The sequence below is a fragment of the Perca flavescens genome, chromosome 6 (assembly GCF_004354835.1).
Source record: "Perca flavescens isolate YP-PL-M2 chromosome 6, PFLA_1.0, whole genome shotgun sequence".
NCBI classification, from domain to species: domain Eukaryota; kingdom Metazoa; phylum Chordata; class Actinopteri; order Perciformes; family Percidae; genus Perca; species Perca flavescens.
The window spans coordinates 36,783,308-36,797,252 of NC_041336.1; the positions used below are offsets into that span (position 1 = coordinate 36,783,308).

General features: G+C 39.7%; 1 protein-coding gene across 3 annotated transcripts in view; it reads right to left on the reverse strand.

Moving 5' to 3' along the window:
* The window catches only part of vps13b (vacuolar protein sorting 13 homolog B), a 372,345-nt gene that overhangs the window by 328,902 nt on the left and 29,498 nt on the right, over window positions 1-13,945 (reverse strand). For all 3 annotated transcript variants that reach the window (XM_028581593.1, XM_028581590.1, XM_028581591.1), the window contains exons 5-7: window positions 8,513-8,680; window positions 5,682-5,863; window positions 4,301-4,475 (exon numbers count right to left, since the gene is read on the reverse strand). In XM_028581593.1, coding sequence (XP_028437394.1) covers window positions 4,301-4,475; window positions 5,682-5,863; window positions 8,513-8,680 — 525 coding nt within the window. The remainder of the gene's footprint in view (window positions 1-4,300; window positions 4,476-5,681; window positions 5,864-8,512; window positions 8,681-13,945) is intronic.

The following is a 13,945-nucleotide window of genomic DNA, read 5'->3' on the forward strand; positions in this document are numbered from 1 at the left end:
AATGGTTTTCACTTCACAGGTGTGCTTTGTCAGGGTTAATTAGTGGAATTATTTCCCTTATTAATAAAAAAGCAAAGGGTGGCTACTTTGAAGAATCTAAAATATAAAACATGTTTTCAGTTATTTCACACTTTTTTGTTAAGTACATAATTCTATATGTGTTCATTCATAGTTTTGATGCCTTTAGTGAGAATCTACAATGTAAATAGTCATGAAAATAAAAAGGAAACGCATTGAATGAGAAGGTGTGTCCAAACTTTTGGCCTGTACTGTATGTATGTATGTATGTATGTATGTATGTATGTATGTATGTATGTATGTATGTATGTATGTATGTATGTATGTATATATTCAATGAGAATAATGATACAAAAATGATCATTCCCTCCAATATTGTGAATCATATCGCAATCGAAATATCAGTCAAAATAATCGCAAATATCGTGCAGCCCTAATAGACAGTTGGGAGAAAGCAGATTGGGCAGAGATCTAAATATGGCACAATAAGGGATATTAGGAAAACAAAAGAGTTGAAGATAAACAGAAGTTAAAGAATGTTAACAGGCCGGTCCTTGTGTCAGTAACAGAAAACTTGGACTAGACTGGCATGTCACTTAACATAAGAGAAGCAAAAGTGTGGTGAAGCCCATTCACTATTATCTTTCCCCCGTTTCTCAGCAAACTATTTAGGGGTTCACGGGTTACCCAAACCACCATGCACCACCCCGGTCCCTGATGTCGACCTCTGAACTCATCCCAATCGTGCCTGTTTCCATACATGTTAGAAAAGAGGAAGCTGATGTCAATACACAAGAATGTGTAATCCTGTTCCTTGTGGCCTCACGTCCTCTGTGAGAAAACAATATTGTCCGTGAGGTCACAGCTTAGGAATCCCAGAGGCTAAGGCGGTGAAAATTATGACATATTTTAATTAAATCTTTCACTTTGTGAATTGGCAGTTGGAAATTCCATGTTATGGCTTTTTATCTCTCTCCCTCTCCCCAATCTCCCTGTTGGATTTTATCTCTCATTTCTCTTTTTTCGTTTTCACTCCGTGGAAGCCTTTGAGGTGTCAGTTCAACAAGTTAAGCTCTTTCGCTTCATGTCACAGCCTGACAAAACCTACGTTTGAATTGCAAGGCAATCAAAATAAAAGCACAATTACCAATCAAGTGATCAAAATAGACCGGCTTAAGGACACTTTGAAGTATTAATCCAAAGAAGTGAGTGAAAAATTCCCAGAGAGTGATGTGGGTAGGCCAAAATGCTGCTGTGAAGCAGAGCACTATGACCACAAAGGTGTGAAATAAAATCAACATGGTTCTCCGTTTTACCATGAGAGCAATCAAAGCCTAACTTGATATTTTCCGTGGGCAACTCACAATATTAGTGTGGCACCACATAAGCATGCACATGTCCATAAGCAGATCTCAGACGCACTATGTAATAGGATGTGTCAGGGTCATGGTTGGTTTCCATGAGTCCAAGGCCTCTAGGCAGCGGCGTATGTCTAAGCTAGCGAGTGGTGGCTAGGAGTTAGTGTGTAAGTGAATGAACAGCTGAGTGACATTGAGACAGTGAGAGGGGAGGAGTGAGAAAAGGCAGTGCCCTCACAGGCCAGTAGATGTCCCTCCATGTTTATAGAGGGAGAGGTGGACTGATTACCTGACCACTGAGCAAAGGCTACTCTGCTCGTCATCACACACACACACACACACACACACACACACACACACACACACACACACACACACACACACACACACACACACACACACACACACACACACACATATCATGTGTGTCACATATTGTTTCAATTTAACACTACCAGCTTGACATTAACATCAAAATGTTTTAAAATCCATTTTAGCAGTCATGGCAGGAGAATATAAAATGCTCTGCAGGACAAAAACCTGTTTCATCCATATCCATAGACTTCTAAACTCAATGGCCTCCACGTCTTCACACCAATATTAAAAAGTGAAAAGATGATTAAAAAGAGGCCCTGTCACGTCACTAGGCTAGCATAAGGGAGCCACATGAGGTTTATAATGGGCAGATAGCCTGTGGCCTCTGGCTGATATGTGTGTGATGGTCCATTCCATTCGAAAGGCCTCTAAGGACTCTGAGGCTCTCCTACAAAGCAAACACAAAACACTCAGACACACACAGACACACACCCCCCCCTCGGTTCATAAGTCTTCACATACTTGTTGAAACTGTACAGCTTTCGGTGCCGTGACCAGCTGGTCCATTCAAGCATGTTAGTCATCTATGTTTCCAACCGCTGAAATTTTACAGTATATCATAGCCTTCATTGAATTTCAGACAGTAGGAAAAATAGCTGTCTAATCCTGACTGAAAGGTTGCTTTGGTTAGTGACACATAAGTATCCCGCACTGTTCCCTTATTAGTGCTATTCATTAAAGAGACACTGGCTTACCTAAAAAGAGAAAAAAAATCAAATAAACAGCATGCAGCAACAGTGAATCATGGGCATATAAACAGCTTTTTTCCACTTTGTTAATGGGCAAAAAGAAAAACACCTTCACAAGGAGGAAAAATGAATATTCAAAAATAAGCAACACCCCAGCCCCCCTCCCCCATTGGAACCAGAATATACAGCAAAGACTCACCACGCGCAGCCTATGGGAAATCAAATGTATGTGATGAAGTACTATGTACGATACTGGAATCATGTGACAATGATTGTTTCCTACAAACTACAACCCACTAAAAATAAATATGCATGTAAGCCAAGTCAGTCACTATAAGCGTCAACATACGTGAATGTTGTAGAACTCAGAAACTATCAATGGTAAAGGCTGTCAGTCCTTGTTAGCAAAAAGAACTACATTATATTTTCTTATCACAAATAATAAATCATTTAAGCTGTAATTCTGCTGCTATTATTAAAAGAATTGAGTTTCATTCCTTAAATCTGAAATGAATACACTGAAACCATATGTTCCTGCAGAAGCCCAAACGCCTCCCAACAAATACAAACCCACCAAGTACAGTACATATACACACACGCACGCACGCACGCACGCACGCACGCACGCACGCACGCACGCACGCACAGCTGTGTGTGTGTGTGTGTGTGTATGTGTGTATCAGCGTCTTCACTCTGTCGATTACTTCTAGCATAACAAGATCTGGGGGTGCTCAGGTTCCAAGAGCTGGTCCCCTTTTGTGATGGGATACTAATTCATTCTCAGAGGCTCCGCATAGCAGTAGCATGACACCGACTCTTACATCTGGCAATGGACACTGAACTGGAAGCTGCGCCAACTTGCAGTAAAAGTTCCAGGCCAACAAGCAGGGAGCAAGTTAGAGGGAGTGAGCGAATGGTTGTATTGTGTTGGGCTGCTTCCCCTCTGCCCACCACTTCCCCTGCACCATAATTTGCTCCTGGTGCTACAGAGGCTGATTTAGCCCAGCGGGACCTGGGACTTGATCCTGTTCTATTTGGCTGAGATGAAGATGAGCATTTGGGGAGAGATGGGCGTTTAGGGAAAGAGGTGGGGTTTTTTTTAAAGACAGAGATGGGCCTGTGTTTAATTCATCCTTGTGTCTTCCCTTCATCCTCCTCTCTCCTGCCTCTATCCACATGGAGGGGATCAGGCTTGACGACAACGGTCTGTGTCGAGTTACACGCTCCATCTTTTGTTTGTGGAAAAAGCAGGAGGAGCGCACACCATGGTCAAAGTGATGTTAAATGTCCCGTTTAGGAACAGCAGCATATGGACAGACATAGCCCCTGAACAGAACAAGGCAACAAGCAAAGCGTCACGAAAACACTGTCTAAGGAAAACCTTCAAAGCTTTGTGCATGGTCAAATGGATCATTAACCACTTCAGAGCTTTCAACCACATTTTGCTGGTGATATATGACTGTGACAGGAACTATACTGACACACGTGCTACATCGCTGTGAAACCTCAATATATAATTTCGAAATGAATTTTTAAAAGAAAAGAAAAAAAGCTTTAAGAAAATTCTACTTTTTTGCTTTTGGTTTGCTGTGTACGTCCTTTGCTTGGTATGATGGGTAAAAATGTACAGCTACAACAACTGCCTTATTCTTCTATTTTGTAGGTAAGCAAATAAATAAAGAGCAGAAATGACCTTACTGAATGTACTTACATATGTTCTTGCATAAGTTCTAGCAAATGCTGCTACTGAAAGAAGTTTAAAAAAATAAATAAAAAAAATACACCAGATAAAGTAAAGCAACCCAGAGTTTTGTTTTAGATAACAATAAATCTGAGACAAAATTGTCGATGCCCACTCACCAGGTAAAATCGCTCCAGCCTCCCTGACATGAACACTGCCCTCTTCTCCCTCGCCCTCTTTGTGTCCTCCAATTTCCCCATAGTAGAGGGCAATAATCAGCTCTAAAATGCGGATAAACATGGGCAGCTGCTGATCTGTAATAGACAACTTCAGGCTTTCCACCATGGTCTGGATCTGAGGAAACATAGGGAAGAAAAACGTAAGAGATGGTTTAAATTCTGAGATTTGATTTGTTAAAGTATATGTTTAGATGATTATAGTGGGCTCCCGCTTAATGTGAATAGGAATGTTTAATAAAAAAAAAAAAAAATGGTAGCGCTGCCCCAGGCCCTGTAAGAAGTGGTATGGCATCCCCTCTGGCTAACTGGTGGATGCTGAGAGTTGCATGTTGAAGACGGAATTTTTGCTCCTGTTAAATGACATACAACTATAAACCACAAATTATGGTCTGAATGCAAGGAGATTTACTGTATGGAGTAACAAGAAGGAAGTAGATATATTCCATGAAATAAAAACAATGTCAGGAAAAAAGAAGTCAGGTCCAAATGTACCCACATAATACATGTAATGTGAACCAATGTGTTTACTGTAATTAACTACAGCAGCAACTAAACTTTTCATTTAGGCAGAGGGGTTTGTATTATATATTTTGTATACAGTGGTAAATTATAAATAACAGAAGACGCTATGGAATAAAGTCAAAGTGGACTTACCAAAGCTACTGCTTAACATACTGTAACAGATGCAACTACTCTAAATGTGGCAAAACTTTTGCGTCCGATTCTGTTGATTGGACACCGTGAAACTGATACTGACAATATGTAGATGGGAATGAGCCAGTTCTGCTTTGCTAGGGTGTTCTCAATTACATCAATATGGTTGACTAGTTATTAAACAAACCATGTCTAAATTGGCCAAAATAGGAATAGCATATTCTTCTCTAGGGTAGCTTTTTCAAACCTACTAGAATGAAACAAAGTGCCATTTGTTCAGATAGGCAAACCAAACTGAGGTGCTGATGAAAGTCTAATCTCTTTAGAGACCACTTGCGTCAAAATCAAATAGTGATGGTACTACAGTGACCAATCATATTATTTGTAGCATTATCTAGCATTTTCGTGGGCTGTCTTCTTCTTCCATACATATTCAGAACAATGGACTGAAATTAGTCACTATCCTGTTATGGATTTAAGAACAGCTAACTCAAAAAAGGAAGTGTCATGTTCCTGTAACAACTTTTCCATCCCTAGCATGTGTGGCATATTTGGAGGATACCAAAATGACATCAGATTAACCCATTTAAAAATCTTTTTCTAGATCTTGAGCTTTGGGAAGATAATGACGGTTATTGAGTTATTGCTCAAATATGGAGCTTCTCACTTTGATGACAGATGGGATCTTGGAACTGATGTTGTCGTAGGTAAAATGGAGACGTGTTCTGAAGGAGCATTTGTACAGCAGCGGGTCCTGGTAAAACTCGATCTTGCCACTAGCATTCCGCTTGTCCAAGCACACAGTACAGTCCGCAAAGTTGATCACTTTCCTTAGGACCAGCTCTGGAGCTTTATAAAGAAAAAAGAAAATGAAAAAATTATAGATAATTTTGCATTGAACGCATAAGAGGTTGACCAAATGCGCTTGACACAACATGTGAACATACATATTAAGAGTACGCACACAGACAAATGCACACCTACAATCTATCATACACACAGTAGCAGAGTGCAGGCCCTGTCAGTAAATCTGTGATCTAGGGAATAAGGTGAGATGACTCTGCAGACATCACAGAGCTGTTGTGTAATGTAACATTTACAAGTAGTACAACCAAGTGGTGTGTGTGGTGTTTATCAGATTCTCAGTTGTCACTGACTCACTCACCCCAGACAGACTGATAACAGGACTCATCATTCCCAGAATTATTTCACTCTCTAAACAGTGCCAGTAACTACTGTTGTAACCAATACTTGCTTCACATGTTGGAAGAGGGCCCCCTTAACAAGAAATTCCACAGTGATAACAGTGACTGAAAATGACCACTTTATGAATTCTTTGTTGAATTAGGCTTTTGTGACTCCGTATAAAGAACCAGTTCTTTCTTCAAGGTTATGATGGTAGTTCAAGTTAAAATAGTTGTAATTCTCTGGCAGTAAGCTGAGAAACCCAGGAGTTTGTACGGTGCAAGAGCTTCTAAGTACAATGGAAACCCTTTACAGAGAATGTAGATGGGCTTACAGTATTGTTGCTGTGAATAAACACCAACTAGGAAGATTTGAAAACTTTATCGTTGTTGTAGTACATATACAAGATTCAGGAAAAGCCAAAGATGCCAGGCTTGTGTGACATTAAGCTACCAGTTAGCTCCATTTGTGCATGTATAGGTACTGAGCGTGTGTGTATTTCAGGTCTGTGTGTTCTAACCGAGTAGAGCTGGGCGATTTGTTTCCCTAAAAAAATCTGTGATTTTTTTATAAAAAACTCGATTTACGATTCGATTTCCTCCCCCCCTTCCATTTAAAACAAAATAACTGCAAGCTGTAAATATATTTAAAAAATATATATTTATTGTATTTAATTAAAGTGCATCAACATAAACAAAATTGCAAATGCAAACCCTTTCTCTAAGTGAAAAGTCACTGTGCAGTGTGCAACAAAGATTGTTAAACATCCAAATTATTTATACTGTATTTGGATTAAAAAAATCTAAAAAATCGATTTTTTGAAAATATGAATCGATTTGACCTACCAACTCGATTTTTAAATCAAATCGATTTTTTTCCCAGCCCTATAACAGAGTGAAAAGAAAATTGTAATATCTCTTGCAGGATTTATAAAGTATAAATTATTATTAATGGAATAATAGATGACAGAACATGGAACTTAAAATTCAGTTTTTTAATTTAAAATGTAAACATCTATGAATTAAAATATTTACATGTTATGCAGTAGTCTGATGTCCCCGATAATTGAGTTTGTGTGATTTCTTTGAAAGTTAACTTCATACTTGCAACCAGATATCACCGCACAGCATTTAGTAAGACTTTACTTTAAAACAGTGCCCCACGCACGCACACTAGAAACAATTCAGGCGGAGAGTGGTACTGCAGCCCGGGAGACGGCGAGACTCTGCTTCCAAAGCAAAAACCCCTCAAAATTATAATAAAATTAAAAAATAGTTATATATGATGTTTATGAGGGAAACGCTTCTAAAATCAGGAAGACACCACAGAGGTGAAGACAATGTCACTCTCGCCGGACTGCTTTTCCTTTTTGTCCATTTCACGTTATTGAGAAACACTGTGGTGTCTGGTGAGCGCTTTTTTGGCTGATTATGTGTTTGGCAAATTACTGGAGATGTTCAGAAAAGATGGTGAATCTAATTTTATCAGTACATTTGGTCTGTAATTAGAAACGTCTTGTTATTTTCCCAACCTTGTTCATGACCTGCTTTAATCCTATTTTTAACTTTATTTGTTGCATCCATTCTTCTGGTTAGCACCAGCACTAAATCCCGGGACCTGCAGCTTTTTTTTTTGACTGCACCAAAGTTAAAAACGCGTGCGGTATCCCAAACCCAATGCGGTACTCTAAAGCAAAGCACTGCACACAAACACTGTCACACATCGACGCAATTGACGGCTCTTATTAAAACACTGTCATCCTTAAAGTATCAGTACTAATAAAATGGGGTATTGTGCGTGTTTAATTATAGGATATTATTGGTATTTTCTAGTATTGGTATACCGTGCAACACTAGTTCCAATACATTCTTATGCTTTGCTACAAGTAATTATTGTCTCTACAAGGAATTAAAACAAAAAAAACACAACGCAGGATCCATGCAGCCATCAAAAGCAAGGGCCCACATGGATTACAGTCCTACTGTTCTATTTACAAGTGGCATGCTTAGGTTTAAAATCCCCCACTTCAATCATCTTTTGTGGTTTTGAATGTGAGCTCTTTTCTGTGTCAAAGCCCACTCTGGATTGCACCTACACATGCTCCAATCAGACTGGGGAGTCGGAATATGAGACTTCTCTGGCAGCTGACATTGGGCATTTACACAAAGAGCCATGTTTAAACTTGTCCGATATGTCAGTTTGACCTTAGTTTGAACTAACAAAATTAAATACTTACTGTAGTATATAGGTTCTTGTCTCAGTGGATTTACTAGTTAATCCCACTACCAAGGAATGTAAGCAGCCATTGCTCACCAGTGATGTCCATGAAGGCCCTCTCCCATATATCGTCCACAGTGTAGCACTCTGCTGAGGTAATGTTGACCGACAGCACAATGTCATCTTCCACGTACTTAAGGATCAGGTTGTTCACCACAATATTCACGTTGTTCACCACGCGCCTTATCAGACTCTGCACGTAACCTAAGAACACATAAGCAAACAGATGAGAAACATCTTAAACTGCACAATAGGTCCAGATTAAAATATACACAAAGAGCATGCCAAATAAAAAATAGACACACATGCACACAGGAGGACGTAGTAGCTACAATTCCATATACTGTATCTACTAGCATACATCAGGACACATTAACTTAGTTCTGAGACAAAGTAAACGAGTAAAATCCAGAGCTGCATTCCCTAAAAGTCTAGGCATAATACTACTGACCCCTGCCATCCTCGTTGACTCGTAAATAAGAGGAGGCCCTGACATGTTATTTTTTGCCTCAGTCTATCCCTTGGACATGTAAAGTGAAAGAAGCTAAATATCCATAAGAAAACATTTTTACTCCTCACCCTGCCTGAGCAGCGCTACAAATCCTGGGTGAATTTATGAATCTCTGAAGAGCTCTCCTCTCCGATACAAAGTCCTGTTTAACCCCAAACTATGCACAGGCTGCCTTAAACATATCCCTCCCAAGCCTTAAACCACTGAGGAGCCTGCATGTTCACTTAAACATACACAAGATTCATTGGATTAGCATGCACACGCCTTCATACATACAAAATTCAGAATTTTATACATATTTATACAAGATGGAGTTTCTGAGGGCACAGTGAAACAGTGTCTTAGGAACGACAGGATTGGAAATGAAACACCCTTCTGCCAATGCTAAGAAGAAAACTTCCAAATGGGCGACCTGTGCGAACACTCAATACACATTCAATTGTGCGATAGCTCAACAAGAATGTGTCATCACTTACTTTCAAAATGTTAAATATGAATAGCAAGGCACAGGAAATTTTACATTTTGTGGCGTTGAAGAGCAAGAGCTATTTTATACAAATGGAAAGACCCAGGAAAATAGAAATTTATTTTTTGGTGAGGGTGAAAGGTGGGGGCCAGCAACTTTGTGGTGAAGAGGCAGAGGGATGTAGCAATCAAGAGCCAGGAGGAGCGAAAGAGCAGCCCGATAGATTGGGTTTCAGCAGAGCTGGGGGAGCCATCCGGCAGTGTTACCAGTACCTCCTAATGGCCACAGTGACGCCCAGAAACAGAAGCTTCACAGGAAAAACATACATGCGAAGGACATTACTCAATGAAGTAAGAAAGAACTTAAAATATTACAGACAGGGGAGTTTCGACCATAAAATATGAAAATATACAGCAATAAATCCTCCTAACTACAGGACCAATGGCATTATTCATTCCTCCCATGTACTGTTAAACACAGTCACTACAAGTTAAAACATATAAACCTTTAATGCTTTTCCCTTATTTTCCAAACCAAATGTTTGTCTTCCTGTATCTACATGCTTGGCCCAGGGCATAACAGAACCGATAATTAGGCAGAACTAAAGGGTGCTGTTGATGAAAATATTTATATGAATTGGTTAACTGTTCTGCCACTTGTACACAGGCCCGACTATTCATTAGCATAATCCAATTGACAAAATTCTCATGAGTTTGCTGCCTGACCAAACAGAGCGGCAGGAAGAGAGGATGACATAATATAAACTCTACTCATAAACGCGATGTGTGTTCGTGACATTTGTGCGTGGCCTTGCATGCATGCATGTGCTTGTCTGAGTTTGAGTGTGTGCCTGGCTGCTTTCTTGCGTGCATGAATGTGGCTGTGTGTGTGTGCCTGTGGTTTTGGGGTCAGTCAGAACGCTGCTGTCGCACCTGCAGCCTGGGCAGTAAAACCAGCACTTTACCTCCTGCTATTTCCCTCTCTGGATCTAATTTACCCGTGTCAGAGTGTCTCTCTTACACTTGCTATACCTCTTCTTGCCTCGTACCAAGTCCAGGGCCCCACTACGTCTCTCTGCGAGCCATCGCGCTGCTCTGAACTTCTGTAAACAATTGACACAGCCAGCACCTGTGCTGCGGCCCACAGGGAAGGAGCCCACTTAAAACTGTTCAACCATAAAATGACTGGAAAAACCAGCTCCTTTATGATTTTAGAACAGGCCAAGTACTCTCTTCTGTGCAATACAGGAAAGAAACACTATACTGTCCATGCTCACAATTTTTCCTGTATATGGAAAGTATTAGCAGCTATCAGCCTTGCCAGTTATTAGCCATGGAGAGAAAGATTGACAAGTCCATCAGACAATAAATGTACTGTAAGTAGGGCTGCTCCCTCTTAGTCGACTAATCGGTTGTTTTGGTCTTAGTCAACTTAGATTTCTTTAGTCGATTAGTCATGTTTTATGCTTTTTTCATGCTGAATGACTTATTTCCAAGAAACGTAAGAGCACATCTCTGGTAAACACAAGAATTAAAGTGATGCTTTTGCATGACTCTTTGCAGAGAAACTCAGATTTACAGATCAGTCAATTAAATCAACTAATCGATTAGTTGATACAATTGAATGAGTGTTAGTCGACTAAGAATTTCTTTAATCGAGCACAGCCCTAACTGTAAGTTGGTCTTGTTTTTCTAAAATGTAGTTAGTACAGATAGCAATCTAGCCAAGTAAATACATATAGTAGCTACTGTTGGACATAGCACCAACTATCCCATTTCATTTTGATCTTTTCTCTATAAAATACAAAATACTAGGAACATAAACATAGTGGTGCAAGAATCTTGATGACTGACACCATGGCAAGTTTCCTGCAGGAGCATGGAAACACTGTTATTACAAGGTTACCATCATCACTTGATTATGTTAGCCAGTCTATTAGCTAATTGTAGATTCACAGAACCCAACCATGCATGGTACAGCAAGTCTCCGAACACAAGAAAGCTCCAGCTGGAGAAAGCTCCAGCATTTACCAGTATGGGATATTCTCTATCCATAAGTAGCATTTCCCAGTAATACCAGAACAGATGCTGTATTTATTTTCTGAGCAAAGGTCCCAGTACCAGGACAGCAGTAGCACTGGACCATGGATTTATCTCAGGAGTGTTTGCATTTCAGTCCATGTAAATCTCAATCTCCTCCAATCACACGCATACTTACACAACCATGTATGCATGCACAATTCTTGGACAGACAGAAAGCAACATAAGCACACTCACATCTGACACATACATTTAGGTGTACTTTATGCACTTGCACAACAGTACATACACATGTATATTACACACAAACACAGCATAGCAAAAGTAGGAATGAACGCAACCTCATGCACAATGAACTTAGTCCCTGTGTCTAAGCGTAATAATGTGCATTCTGTGCTTTTGTGGCAGGGTGTGAAACAACACTACCCTCCAGAAAGCAGTTGTTATCTTAAGAAATCTAAATCAACATATGGTCTGAGCATTATTAACCAACAAAATAAGAATAGTTAGGACTGGAATTTAAAATCCATATTTTGGGACCCAGCTTAATAATGTATTAGTTCAATAGGGAAAAACATAAGAAAGGGTCCCCAGATGCTCCAGTACTCTCAACGGAAAAGGTTGAGACAGTATAAAAACATTGGTGGAAAATTATACACAAGTCAACTATGTAGGTATGCAAGAACGTATAGAAATTAATATGAGTGTCCATTCATTTTTGTATCAAATGTCCAAAATAACAGGCTATCACATGTGACAAGAGACAATTTGTAAGCAGATGCTTGTTTACCTAGAGAAACTGTCAGACTGCAAAGACACTTCATAATACATGTCCTGTGGCACTTGCAAAAAATGAAAATTTGTGTGGCTCTTTAGGAGTTTAGCTTTGAAACTGCAAATCTTGAGTATAACTTTGATCCACCCAACTCACAGGTAGCAGGCTAAACCCAGACTCAAAGAGAGACTTGCCACTATTAAATCTCTTTGAACTTATATAAAACAAAACACATTTTCAACAGTGTGAATAGGGCCAAAGCAGGATTCCTCTGGAACAGAGAAATGCAGTTCTCACAAACAGTGGCCGCTGGTCCCCCACAAGCAGCAGTAAACATAATCACTCACAGAATCGCCCAAGGTGGAAGCACTTGGTCTTTGGTCTTTGTGTGGCTACCAATCCCATGGCATATGAATTAACATCACTATTTTCCACCACAGGGAGAACAGGGAGGATAAATTCATTCAGCATGTGAGAGCTTAGGGCCAAATGACTGGATAATTGCTGGTGGCTGCTTTTTAGTGTCGGCCGTGTTTTGTTTTGGTTGTTTTGAAGGGGAGTGGAGCAGACTCAACACACAGGTTTGTTGACGTAGATGCTGACGAAGAGGTAAGATTGGTCATTGCCCTGTAATTGTCTCACTGCTAAGTAACAACCTCTATCGTCACACACACACACACACACACACACACACACACACACACACACACACACACACACACACACACACACACACACACACACACACACACACACACACACACACACACACACACACACACACACACACACACACACACACACACACACACACACACACACACACACACACACACACACACACACACTCCTGTGTCCATCATTGCCTTCTGAGACAGAGGCATTGAAACTAACTTCAAATATGGGGAAGCATGCATGTGGCTTAAAAAATAAGGATGATGCCAGAAAAGGGATGTCCCAATCACATGTTATTGCCTCCCACTTCTCTAATAATATGTCCGCATAAGCAAGTCCAATTCATACTTTTTACTATATTTCTTTTAATTTTGTGTGTAAGTGTAAATTTAGCCTAGAGTAAGTCTACATTAAAATAGTAAAGCAATATACATATTTTGGACAGCTAAAATGCTCTACATTAAAAATAAATATAGATTTATTCATAATAAATATAGCTTTCCTTTAATGTTTTCCTATAACATTTTAGTATTGTCTTGTATCATGTATTACTAGTGCAGTGCCCATCCAAACGTGCCTTTTTGGAACGGGCCGACTGCTTGGCCTCCTGTATTGCTGCTTGCAGCTTTCTCCAGAACCATTGTAACTCAATAACTTACAGAAGGTCCTAAGAGCACTTAATTTGAAACCTAACTCACTTTGTGCTTTCATTTCAGAGGAAAACATTGTACTACCTTTACCTGACAGAGAATGTTGCCAATTTAGATTCTACTCACAAAATATCACAATTACAATATGATGCATTATTATTCATTAAACTATCCAACATTATATGGGAGTTGAAATTTCCACCATGAACAGTTCTTAAAGTTATTAAATGTAAGTACATTGTGCTGATAAAGCAGAACTTGTACTGTGCGATCACAGGCGGGTTTCACCATATGGCATACGTAAAGGGCCTCGTGAATTAGTTTTTTATAAATACATTTTTATAAAACTCAAC